Source organism: Cervus elaphus, chromosome 12 (genome assembly GCF_910594005.1).
Source record: "Cervus elaphus chromosome 12, mCerEla1.1, whole genome shotgun sequence".
NCBI lineage: Eukaryota > Metazoa > Chordata > Mammalia > Artiodactyla > Cervidae > Cervus > Cervus elaphus.
In genome coordinates, this window is record NC_057826.1 from 16,626,131 (window position 1) to 16,639,285 (window position 13,155).

The window sequence follows — 13,155 nt, forward strand, 5'->3', positions numbered from 1 at the left end:
CAAGAAAACTATTTATAAAATTTTAATGCTCTCCACTCCTCCTAATATATATATGTGTGTGTATATATATATATATATATATATATATATATATATGTTAATATATATGAGAACGAGTCACCAGCTTAGGAAAACTTATTCATATAAATAGGTATGAATTTCTAGTTTAAGTCTAATTTATAACAGTGAAAAACTAAAAGCAATCTAAGTGTTCAAAAATAAGAGTCTTACACCTTATTCACTTGATGAACTATCATAGAGCCATTAATATAATAGATTTACATACAGAAAAATGTATAGAGTATAGTATCAATGAGAATAAGCACAATAAAGAAACTGTATGCAGACTTTGTTTACAACTTCATTAATATGTATGTGAAGAGAGAATGAGAGGAAATATACAAAATTACAATGGCTGTGGTATGGTAGGTAGGTGGTGGGATTATAAGTGATTTTGTTTCTGTCTTCCAAAATTTCTTTAATAATGTAAAAAAAGCAATTTACATTTTATTTCATCAATTACATGACTCTTTTTGGTGATACTGTTGCCATCTCTGAGAAACCTGTGAGTGTATTTCACTCTGAAAGTTTAAACCCACAGCTACAATCAAAAGCATCTCCTGTAGTTTTCAATTCTCAGCATCTTTATTGTTAGTAAGGCACTAATTTACCTCCAAACATGGATGGTCCTTCATAGGCTGGTCGGTCAGACTTGCGATCATAGGAAGGCCTATCAAACCCTCCTCTTCTGGATGAGGAATGGTCTTTTTTGTCTCGATATGACTGTGTCCTAGAAAGTTTAACAGGAAGTGCTTTGGTAAATAAAAAACATATGGCAGTCTCTTATAATGCAACACCACTATATACCCAATTTTCTCTATGGGTAGTTACCATTCATAGTCAATATTTATATTTTTGCTTTTCCATTTAGATCTGCCTTGCACACACACATCCACAGAGCTCACAACAGCAAAAATTAACCGTTTACCTATTAACTAAGGAAAGACTATAACTTTGTTGACAATACTCTTTCCTTTCTCCATCTCCCATTTAACTCTCTGAAATTCAAGCTTGTAAAACTCAAGAATCAAGTCTCCTGAAAATTGGTATTCTTCCCTCTCCAAATTATACACACACATGCCTGAGAAAAATACATCATTTACTAAATTTCCCTTAACTACACTTAACTTTTGCTGAACTTAAGTATATAGTAATTTGCACACCCAGCAAAGATATTTTGGCATACCTATCATCTCTAGGTCGGCGTTCTCTGTCAAATCGATCCCGGTCATAGTCAATAACACCACGATCCCGGTCTCGATCTCTATGTGTCTCCCGATCCCTTTTGAAATCTCGATGATCTGCCATGACATTGCTTTGACGATCAAAATAAGGCTCACGATCTCTGTCTCTATCATAACGATCTCGTTGGCCTGCATGCTCTGGAAAAACAATTAAAGTTAAGAATTACATGCCTTTTTTCTGAAATAAAAGCAGAAAAGTACAAATCTAAATTTAGAACTAATATAAATTGCTGCCCTAAATTCAACTTATGAATACTTTAGCTATACTAAAGGGAGGCCCAGATAATCTTACCAAAAGGAAAATCATATGATAAACAGGTTCAAAAAGGTTGAAAAATACTGATCTCCCTGGGACCTCTACCTGTTTCAAAAGTTGATCTTTCAGGTAGTGGATCTGGACGCAGAGTTATTCTTTCTCCATAGGGTATCTGTTCAACTTTATTAGTGGATATGTCTGGTAAACAAAAACAAGGATAAAAACACCCTAAGAGTGAAGCTTAAGGAAGCCAAAGTTGAAGCTAACAATTCCTCTAGAATCCCAAATACAAGTTTGCCATTTTTACTTACCTCGGCCATGGCCATAATCAACAGTCTGCTGCACTGGTGGTGGTTTGGACATGGGTGGCATACCCATAGGCATTGGGCCAGGAGGAGGGATGGAAGGGTGAACAGGTGGGGGTGGTAACACTGGAGCAGATGGCATTGTTGCAGGTTCAGATTTAAATTCCGAATTCAGTCCCTGCTCATCATTTGTATCCCAGAGGCCATAGAAAGAATCTTCATCCCAGCGTTCTTGTTCCACAGCTGAAGTCTGTGGCTTTATCACTGGAGGAGGAGGTGGTGGAGGAGGAGGAGGGGGTGGCGGTGGCGGTATTGGGATAGGCGGCCTGGTCACAGGAACAGATGATCTTGCTGGTGGAGCAGGCGGTCTTACAATTGAACCTGGTGGCTTACCCATAGGAGGCGGTGGTCTGTAGGACCCTGGAGGCTGGAGAACAGGGCAAATGGCTCAATGAAGGAGCATACCATCATACGTTCACATATCAGTAGATATCTGGCTCTCACTCCACTGAACTTATTCAAACTTCAAAACTTTCTGTACTTTAAAATACACCATCAGGGAGACACTATATGCAAATCACATATCTGATAAAGGAGAATATTTTTATTGAGAATATAAAAATTTTTTATAAGACAATCAAAAAATCTGACCATAAGATTTGCATATATTTTTCCAAAGAAGGTGTATGAATGGCCAATACGCCCATGAAAATATGCTTAATTTAACATCATTAGTCATTAGATAAATGCAAATTAAAACCACAATGAAGTACTATTTCATACCCAATAGAATGGCTATAATTGATAAAACAGGCAATAACAAATGATGGCAAGGATGTAAAGAAACATGAAGACACTTAGGACTTCCAGTAAGAATGTAAAATGGCGCAGCCACTTTGGAAAATGTAGATTAGCTCTTGCCTGGGACCTGGGGTAGGAACGAGGATTAACTGCAAACTAGCACAAGGGATCTTACTGGGGTGATGAAAATGTTACACAACTGGGTTATGGTGATGGCTGCACAACTCAGTAAATTTACTAAGTATCACTGAATTACACACTTTAAAATGGACAAATTAGATGTATGTAAATTATACCTCAATTAGGTTGGTTTTAAAACAGGGGGAAAAAAAAACTGCCCTTAAAACCCTCCTCTCTCACTCTGCAATGAACCACCCTCTTTTTCTTCTTCCAGAAAATTTAGGGTGGTAGTCAATTTGAATTGGCTGACCTCAAACCTACTGAAATTCTGTGAAAGAGGTTCTGGCATTGGTTTAAAATAAACAAAACTAAACCTCCATGTGTAATTCTCATATTCACCAGTTGGTTTAAGAATCTCTGCTATAAACTCTCTTTCCACTCTAGTGACCTATCTCCTCCACAAAAATAGTGAACTTCCAGCGAGAGAAACAAACTCTAGCTAGCTCCCTCACTTCTATCCAGTTCACCTGGTTGACAGTAGCTGTCTGTGGCAACACACGACATCAGTGACGGGAAACGACAAAACAAAGAAACCAAATGGACATTGAGTATTCTCTCTGACAAGCACCGGATGTCAACTGAAATGTGTATTATGGAAATAGTAGAATCTCTGGGCAGACAGGTCCTATCTACTTAATACTGAAACCCAATTGTCAAATTTTATTTTAATCTTTGCAAGTAATCTCTGATTTGAATACTCTTTATCCATTTAGTTATGTGTTTCACTTCAGGCCTTGGAAAGTCAATAATGCACATTACTTACATATTTACTCATACACAGGCTGGGCTTTAAAAACAAACATTTTGAGTAGCAAAATTACATTTTGGCTAATATGTTAGGAATATTATTTAACAAGAGGCCAATACAGGCTAGAGTTAAAGACAAACGACTACTACCTAAAGATAAATTTTAGATTATGACACTTTCAACTGTGTTAGAAAATGCCTTTATATGACAAAGCTACCGTATCCAGAGCACAGCTGTCCAGACATGCTATGCATATCTTAGGAACTCTTTGGACTATAAGTAAAAAGTGTTTTCTTCATAGTACCCAGTGACAGCAACACATACATTTGTGAAAAGCAAAACACCCCTACAGCTACATTAGAAAGGATTAATATCTATACCATAAATTCATAAGAAAAACCTGAAGAGTCAAACAGATAACAAAAATAGGATTTTTTTTACAAGAAATGTAATTAACAAATATTGGAAAATATTTATGTTCACTAATTATCAAAACTACCAAACATATTGTAACATTTTATTAAACCATTCAATCTACCAAAAATATTAAGTAGCTGATGATTGCAAGGCTACAACATAGCTTTAGAGAGCTGTTGGCTGCATTACAGGAATCATGAAAAATGTCCTTGTTCTTTAGTCATTAAAAGGATCCACTTTAGGAATTTAAAAGTACTTTTAAGAAGATACCTAAAATAAGAATTTGAAGCATAATGCACTGTGGTTTGTAGAAACAAAGAATGCAGATGTAAACTTATATACAGGATGGGTAAGCAACAAGGTACTACTGTACAGCACAGAGAACTACTCAATATCCCAGGACAAACCACAACACAAAGGAAAGTTTTAAAATGTATGTATATATGTGTATACATTTATATACACATATATACATACATATATATATGAATCACTTTGCTATACAGCACAAATTAACACAAGATTGTAAATCAACTATACTTCAATAAAAAATACTAAAACTATTATGAATCTGATACAGACATTCATTAACATTGCATTAATAAAAGAGTAGAAACAAAGGTCTAACAGAAACAGAATAGTTTTAATAAACTATTATGCATCAAAAATATAAAGCATGTAGCAAAACATTAAAATGCTTATGATTTATCAAGTAAATAAAGCAGAAACGTGGATTTATAATCTAGAGCTTCTACTGTTTGCTAAGAGATACAAATATAAAAGACATAGTTCCTATCCTTATAAAGAATAGGCAAAATAAGACAGAAGGCAAGAGAGACAAGAAAACAAACAATCAAAATACAGGACAATAAGGGTTCTGGCAGAGAACGTAATCACGTGAGTCTTTAACATAACTTCACTGCCTGAACTGGGGCATCATGTTCTATCCCTTCCCTTAGCTAAGGACTAGTAGTCTGAAGAGGTAGGGAGACTAGGAAGCTCACATGAGCAGGGCTCACAGGGAATCCTTGCGCTGTCCAGATGAAAAACAGGACTATTTGAACAAGAAGGATTACCAAGAAAATTCTACAATTTTATGAACACAGAGCCATATACACAGTTCGGATGGGCTCGGTGTACTTAAACTGTAAGGGGAAAAGTATTTCTGTCACACTTGCGACCATACTTGTAACATTCTCAAAAGTCCATTACCATTAGTGTTTTTCACTTTTCCAAAATTTTGATTTTTTACAGAGGAAAATTATACTTACTGTAAAACAACAACAACAAAAAAATCAAACGACACACAAACATACAAAGTAAGAACCATTTCATTTTTCTGAGTATATTATTTTCCCATACCGGATACAATCCAGGTCTTGAAGGTGTATTCTGCAATCTTGAATCCTGGGGTGGTAGATGGTCAGGCATTTGTGGCTCAGAACCATAGTCTTTCATCTTTTGAAGCTGTTCTTTCTGTTCTCTGTAAACAAATAAAATTACCGTTGTATTTAAGGCATGTGTTCTCCATTCCTAAATAACCATAATTAATATCAAAAAACAAAAAAGGAAACTAAAAACCTTGTTTCAAACTCTCTACAGTACCCATAAAACATCTCCAGGGTAATACTTTTTTGTCTTTACGAGCTAACTTATCAGTTATCTACAACCTATAAATAATGATGTTATTGAAGACCCAGAAGGGATCAATTCTAGAACCTGCCTCTTTAGTCTATTTTAGTATCTCACCTACTTGTCATGTTTTTCATTCATCCAACCAAAATCTCTTGCTGATTTTTTTTTGTTCAATAGTCTTTAGATAAGTGGTTGAAAAAATGGTGGCACATGGGCCAAATGTATTTGGATATATACGGATACACAAAAAGGCTTTTTACAATTTGACTTTCATTATCAGTTTTAAAAATCCGTGCTAGTTGACACTATTTCCAAAGCAAAAAAATACATATTTTTCAATATGAATTCAAACTTTAAGGCAATTTGGAAACACTGGGCCTACACTCCCACATGCAAGCAAGCAGCGTGAGTGGTGGCTACCCTCCTTAGATGCAGCGCTTTGCTACAATCCTCACACTCAGTAGAGTTATACTGGCCCCGCTTGCACTCATTTTAGTTACCTATCTGGTTCTTGTAGGCATTTTAGTTTAAGGCCCCTCTTGTATACGGTGAGAACAACCGTTAGCCTATACCTTTAAAAACAACACTTCATGTTCCTAAAGAGTAATTAGGTAACTCTTCAAGATTCTCTTTAAATGGCTGGTCAAATTCCTTTCACTTTGTCTTATACCCACAATAAACACATACAACACCTACCACAACCTCTTCAGACCTTTTACGATTTTCTTCCTACCATTTTTCAAAGTGTAATGACCAAGTGAACACAAAGTAAGGGTCAAATGTAAGAAAAAGATGACTTTCTGCCTCATGTAACTCATATTATGACTTTCCTGACACAACATGGCTGACTTGTATCAACTGTGACCATTATTGTCCATCACTTCACATATTTTGTTTAATTATGTGGCCTAGAAAGAGCTTTTAAAAAGGAATGATGAAGTAATTCTTATCCAGCACTTCTATACAAAGCAATAATGGATGAAAAGGAAATTTCAAAAAGGAAAGAAACCTTGGTAGCTGAGTAACATCAATCAGCTTAGTGTTCTCCATGAACAAAAAAGACTTTAGAGTTGGACAGACTTCATATTCTAGGTTTACCAATTCTAGTAGCCAAGTGGTACTCTCTTGAGTCTTAGTGAAGCGAGAATACTACTACTTATCTTTGCAGTCCTTTGAGATAAGGATTTGAAAAAAGGAGGATTGAGACAATAACGCAGTAAATTATCAGTACAGTACCAGCACACAGTAGGTGTTAAAGGTATCCATAATTTAAAAGTGAAAATAGTAGAAGTTAAGTGTTCCATAACATGCTTTCTACATCTTCATGAGCAATCTGGAAAAGTCAAATCCCTTAAAGCGTATCTTCTGTAGACCACAGAAATGTGTTGTGTTGCCTGAGGCATCTTTCATTTTATATGTATTTTTCCTCATCATACTTTCCCAGTCATAAAGCTTCAACTATAATTTTAATTGGCATAATCCACAAATATAGACCAGAATTGAAAAATGAAAGAAACCCAATACACTAGAATATATAAAAAACTAACCATTAGTTTATTTTTGCAAAACTTTGCTAATTCCTAAGAAATTATTCAAAAAGTAATTTCTCATTGTAATCTGTTAGTGACTCCTAAATTCTTCTCTCAAGATATAGTTGGTATACGGATTACATGAATCAATACATACAAAGCACTTAGTACAGTCCCTGGTATATAGCAAATGTGCAGTAAATGTTAACCTTTATCATTACTGCTACTAATGGGAAGTGTTACCTATACCTATACACAGGTGATTGTTAATCAAGAAATCTAAGTTCTATTCTCCATTTCACAAAGAAAATATTTGATTATATAGAAACAAGTAACAACCTCAAGCAGAGATAGCTGCTTCTGGTTATAATGAAAGATAAAACATTCCCAAAAGAATCAATGGTTAGACAAATCTGAGTCTGCTTCCAGGTAAACCATTCTTAGCTTCAAAAGAGAAAAAATGTAAGTCCTTCCACCACTTTCTGAAGTTATATCAAAGATTAGTAAATATGAAGTCTATCAGATCTAGTAACAGAGAGGGGGAAATAAAGGGTTTTACATATGAGCTCTGTGAAACCCAGAGTACCGGAGAGTTGAAGTCTGAACTTGACATAATCACAGGCATGACGTGTCAACAGCATATCTATAAAAGTCAAGAATGGCTACCAAATTTTCCTTTTTCAGAACCTAAGTTTATAATTAACACAGTTCCTAAATACCCATCCTACCCTAAAACAGCACTCAATGACTAGAAATTAAAATTATGTGGTTAGAACTTGAAGTAAAATGATTCCATTCAAATATATCACATAGTTTTAAAAAGAGCAGTATGCATGTGGCTTGTTCTAGAAGAAATGATCTTAAGTAGTCAACTTACCGAAGCATTTTCAGTTCTTGTGCAGCTTTCAGAATGATTTCATGCTGCCTCTGACTGAGAACCATTACCCCTCCAAGGCCTTGGTCAGAGTCTAAGTTTGCATCCGACCCCATCATTTCAGAAGAATGATGTGAGGGCATATGTTCCGCCATGGGGGAATGTCTATCCACATCAGATGGGTACCATCTGTCTGACAATCGTTCTCTTTCCCAGTCCATTCTGTCAGGAATATAATCTCGCTTTTCCCGCCAGGTATCTCCTCTTTCTGGATACTCTCGGATCCTCAACTCACCCCTATCACGGAAATCTCGGTCATACCCATGGTCTCGGTTTCTTTCTTCTCTCCATCTATCATCCCGGTATCTATCCATAGGTGGGAGAGGTGGGAGGGGTGGTAAAGGTGGAAGAGATGGAATATCTCGTTCACGAAACTGCGATTCTTGTTCATCCAGTGGTCTCCCATAATCTCTGTCCCACTCATTATCCAAATTTCTATCATACATATCCATAGGTCTTCCGATGCGGTCCACATCCCTGTCCATGTCCCTGTCCATTTCCCTGTTGTAGTCCTCGTCCATATCCTGATCTCTCTCCCAATCATCCCACCAAGGGCCTCGTCTATCTCCATCATGAGATCGAGATGGGGCTGAAAACCTGTCCTCTCTGTTATACGGATCTAGAGTATCATCTTGATAGTCATGTTCACATTCTCTCCAGTATCTCTCTCTATCCCAATCATCAAGTCTTTCTCGTTCCATTGGAGCATTTCTACCATCTAATGGGAACTCTTCGTGCCCTCTCTCTTCTCCGTGGTTCCAAGGAGCCCTAGGAGGCTCATCTCGGTGATACGGATACATTTTTTCCCCACCGTCTCCTGGTTCTGGTCTAAATGGACCTCTGTCACGACCAAATTCTGGTCTTCCCAGACCCCTCTCCCGACCACCAGGCCCTCGAGGTAGTCCCCTCTCCCTGCTCCCAGCTCTTCGGGGTGGCATTCTCTCTCTACTCCCAGGTCTTCGAGGGGGTCCTCTCTCCTGACTGCCAGCCCTCCGGGGTGGTCCCCTTTCCCGGCTGCCAGCTCTACCTCTGTCCTGGCTGCCTTGCAGACCACCTGGCACTTTCTCCCGACTGCTTCCTGGCCTCACCAGCCCTCTGTCCCGGCTGCCTTCTCCTCTGCTCATCTTCTCTCGGCTGTCTTCTCTTCTACCCATCATTTTATCACGAAAGTCTTCTTGCTTGACCAACCCTGGGCCGTGGCTGATTGCCTGGCCTCGATCTCTACTGACTAGTCCTTTATCCCGTGTGTCTTCCATTCTGCTTTGCCCAGGACCTCTGTAAGATGAGCTGCTGCCTTGATTGCCTTCTAACCTATTGTCTCTGTTATCTGGCCGAGGTAGCCCTTTATCTTGGTTGTTTTCTGAATGGGGCAGACCAATACCCAAAGGTTTAAAATCATTATCTGCAGTTAGTGATGATGATGTTGCTACTGCTGTTCCTCCCTCCATCCCCCCTGTTTTTGAGGGAAAAGTAGATTGAGAAGGTACAGCTTTATTTGCAAGGGGTACAGGCTGAGTAACAGCTTGGGCTTTGTCCATTTGAGTCTCCATACTTTGAGAATTCTGGTCCCAATCAGAAGGCTCTATGGGCCCTTCCGAGACTTCGCTTTTAGGTGGCTCTTGCTGAGAGTCGCTTAGATTCTCATTTGACTGAGCCGCCTTGGCATCCTTTACATCTGCAGCAATGGGAAATGTAGCTGATTGCATTTTAAAATTCTTCTGCTGGTTACTACTGGTGTCTGCTAATGGTTCTTTGTTTCCTGGTTCTGCTTGTGACTTAGGCTGCTGCTGATGTTGCTGTCCAAAAGTTGGTTTGGGGCCTTTCCACTGTGGTCCACTCTGTCGAGGACTGAGGGATGTATTGGGGGTAATATAGAACTGAGATGCTGGCCCCCGGGGAATCATTCCCCATTTGCTTTTAGTGCCCTCTGCTGGGTGACCTTCATATCTGGGTCTTGGCCCATCGGGGCGATTTCCTTCAAAACGAGGCCCTTTGGGTCTCGGTCCTTCACACCTTGACCCTAAATCCTCAAATCTTCGAGGACCATCAAATCTACAAGTAAAACAAAAGATATTACTCAAGACAGTAAAGCAAAAAAAAATTTTTTTCCATGTAAAAATATTTAAGGCAATCTTGCCTTAGAATTTTTTTTACAAAAATGACTGCTAGTCATTAAACAAATCCTGAGATACCAATATCTTAGAACCATTAATCTTAAGGTGGCAGAGCTCAGAAGGTCTCAGGACAAATCTCCTGCAGCAAGTCACTGATATACTAAATTGTTAAAAAGCAATGATTAATATTGTACCTTAATAGACAGAAAAGTCCACTCATTTCAAACAGGGGGAAAAAAAAGTCCCATAGCTAAATCTGAGAGTACTTTTAGTTAAATTATAACTAAAAACTAAAAATGAAACAATTAGCAACGTAACATAGGATGAGTATAAATACTGTTGGAGCTAACATTATCATCTTGACTGACAAAAGTTTAAAAACAGCAGCCAGCTATGTCCTATAAGCATGCCCCAACATTCAAAAATCTGGACCAAGATATTCTGCTATGGACCCACTTGCACATTTGATAAATATTTAGCATATATCCTCTATCAAGTACTACGCTAAATCCAAGAGATACAAGAATAAAATGTGTTCTTTGTCCTCAAAGGGCTTACAACTGAAGAGAAAGAATCTAAGTGTAAATAACTGACAAAGGATGCAATGACTAACATCTATCTGCATGTAATGATAACAGAGGAGAGAATGGTCAATTCTACGAGAGTGAAGGTAGTGCGGTCCAATAAAGGCTTTCTATGACAGAAGATGCTTTAGTTAACTCTTGAGAAACAAATTCTCAGAGACCAGGCTAACAGAGAGGACTGGAGATGATGCAAGTGGGTGGCAAGGACATCCCAGGCTAAGGAAGTACTATGAGGAAAAGCAGAGAAACATACCAGCATAGCACGTTTGGAAGTGCACACAGTCTGGCACGGCTGAAGGAAAGAGGAGACGAAGTCTAGGACAGCCGGGAGAGAAGGAGCGGGAAAGCAGCACACTGAGAGATAGGCAAAGGGACAGGCCAGGGCCAGTTTCCAGGAGATCCTGTGCACCTCGGGGCCACAGACTACCGGTACTGCTCCAGTATGCATTTCCATTCTTCCCACTGTAATGGAACCTCTCCATTTTTAGCAAGACATAAGGATAGCCAGACTAAAGACTCTCTTTCCCAAACTCTCTTGCAGGGAGAACTTGCAGCCATGTTCTGGCCAATGAGATGAGAGTGAAAATGATTTACACATCCTTCTGGGTGGTAAACTTAAAGGGAAGAACACATTCTTCTCTTCACCATATTCTCTTTTTCATGCTGGCTCTGATACGGTGGTAGGGCATCCTGAACCATGTAGATATGGACCACATACTAAGAGATGGTAAAGTAACAAATGAGAAGGAATCTGGATTCTTGACACTGTAGCGTCACCACATAAGTCCTAAAAGAGAACAAACCTCCAACTTATTAAAGCCATGTGACTTTGGATCTCTGTTGTAACAGATGAATTAATTCAGCTGGGTAAGGAGTTAGAGGGCTTCCCAGGTGGCATGGGTGCTAAAGAACCCGCCTGCCAATGCAGGAGACAAAAGTGACGTAGGAAGATCCCCTGGAGGAGGGCATGGCAATCCACTCCAGTATTCTTGCCATGCGAGAACCGCCGTGGACTGTAGTGTCCATGGGGTCGCAGAGTTGGACATGACTGAAGTGACTGAGCTTGCACAAAGAGTTAGAAATCACCTTAAGCACTCAGAAACACTAAATATCTTATTTTAAAAGACTGCTCCAGCAGAAAAGTAGCAGTTGGATCAGTGGGAAAAGTTGACGGTACACTGTCTCTACAGTCTAAGTAAGTGAAGGTGAAGTCTGTTCTAAGACAGTAACTGATATGAGGATGAAAAGGAGATAAAAGTGAGAGATGTGAAGGATGGTAAAGCTGATAAATCTTCTAACAGGTGCAATTTAAAATACTGGAAAAGGAAGAACTACGATGGTTCCAGGGTTTCTGGCTGAGCTGACAGTAATGCCTTTCATGCCTCTAAAGAGAAATAGAAGGGTTTTTCTCTCATTTGTTAGGGAAATAAATGAGAGTAATAAATTCAGTTTCAGCAAAATATTGACTTCCTATCCCTGTGACATTAGGCTTTGCTGATCTGGAAGTCTTAGTTTCAAAGGGAGGAATGCCTCTATCGGGGGACACAACAATGACTCTATTAAAGCTTCAGTTCAGACTGCCATCTGGCCACTTCGGGTTCTGAATCGACAGGCAAAGAAGGGAGTTATTACTGTACTGGCTGGGGTGAGTAATACTGTCTTTCAAGGGGAAATTGGGTACTTTTTATACAATGAGGGTGAGGGTATGTCTGGAATGGAGGAGATCCTCCAGGACACTCCTTACTACTTTCTATGTCCTATGACTAAAGTCAAGACAAAACTACAATTACTCAATCCAGGCAGGGCTGAGAATACCTTAGACCTTTCAAGAATGAACGTTTGCGACACTTCACCAGGCAGGGGACCTGGACAAGCTGAGGAGCTCGCTGAGAGCAAAGAGAATATGGATTAAGTAGAGAAAGAAGGTAGTTATAAACACCAATTGAAATTACATGACCAGTTGCAGAAATATGGGCTGTGATAGAGTAGTTCTTCCTTAACATTTGCTATGAAATGTTTCGATATATACATATTCATTAGTCAGATATTTCTGATTGATTCTTCTTCCTAATCATCTAACATAAAACGTATTAGTACTGCTGCTGTTGCTAAGTCGCTTCAGTCGTGTCTGACTCTGTGCGACTCCATAGATGGCAGCCCACCAGGCGCCCCCGTCCCTGGGATTCTCCAGGCAAGAACACTGGAGTGGGTTGCCATTTCCTTCTCCATGTATTAGTACTAGCTAGCTTTACATCTCAGAATTTCAGTCACAGACTATCAAAGAGGGGATGTGAGCCAGATAGGGAGAACGAAGTCCATTTATCCCCAAAAACAAAAAAAAAACCAGA

The 13,155-nt window shown here is 39.0% G+C and overlaps 1 protein-coding gene across 2 annotated transcripts in view; it reads right to left on the reverse strand.

The window, feature by feature from the left end:
• Positions 1-13,155, reverse strand: part of YLPM1 (YLP motif containing 1) — a 62,552-nt gene that overhangs the window by 20,699 nt on the left and 28,698 nt on the right. For both annotated transcript variants that reach the window (XM_043920747.1, XM_043920748.1), the window contains exons 5-10: positions 8,053-10,161; positions 5,374-5,494; positions 1,872-2,292; positions 1,666-1,758; positions 1,247-1,442; positions 672-790 (exon numbers count right to left, since the gene is read on the reverse strand). In XM_043920747.1, coding sequence (XP_043776682.1) covers positions 672-790; positions 1,247-1,442; positions 1,666-1,758; positions 1,872-2,292; positions 5,374-5,494; positions 8,053-10,161 — 3,059 coding nt within the window. The remainder of the gene's footprint in view (positions 1-671; positions 791-1,246; positions 1,443-1,665; positions 1,759-1,871; positions 2,293-5,373; positions 5,495-8,052; positions 10,162-13,155) is intronic.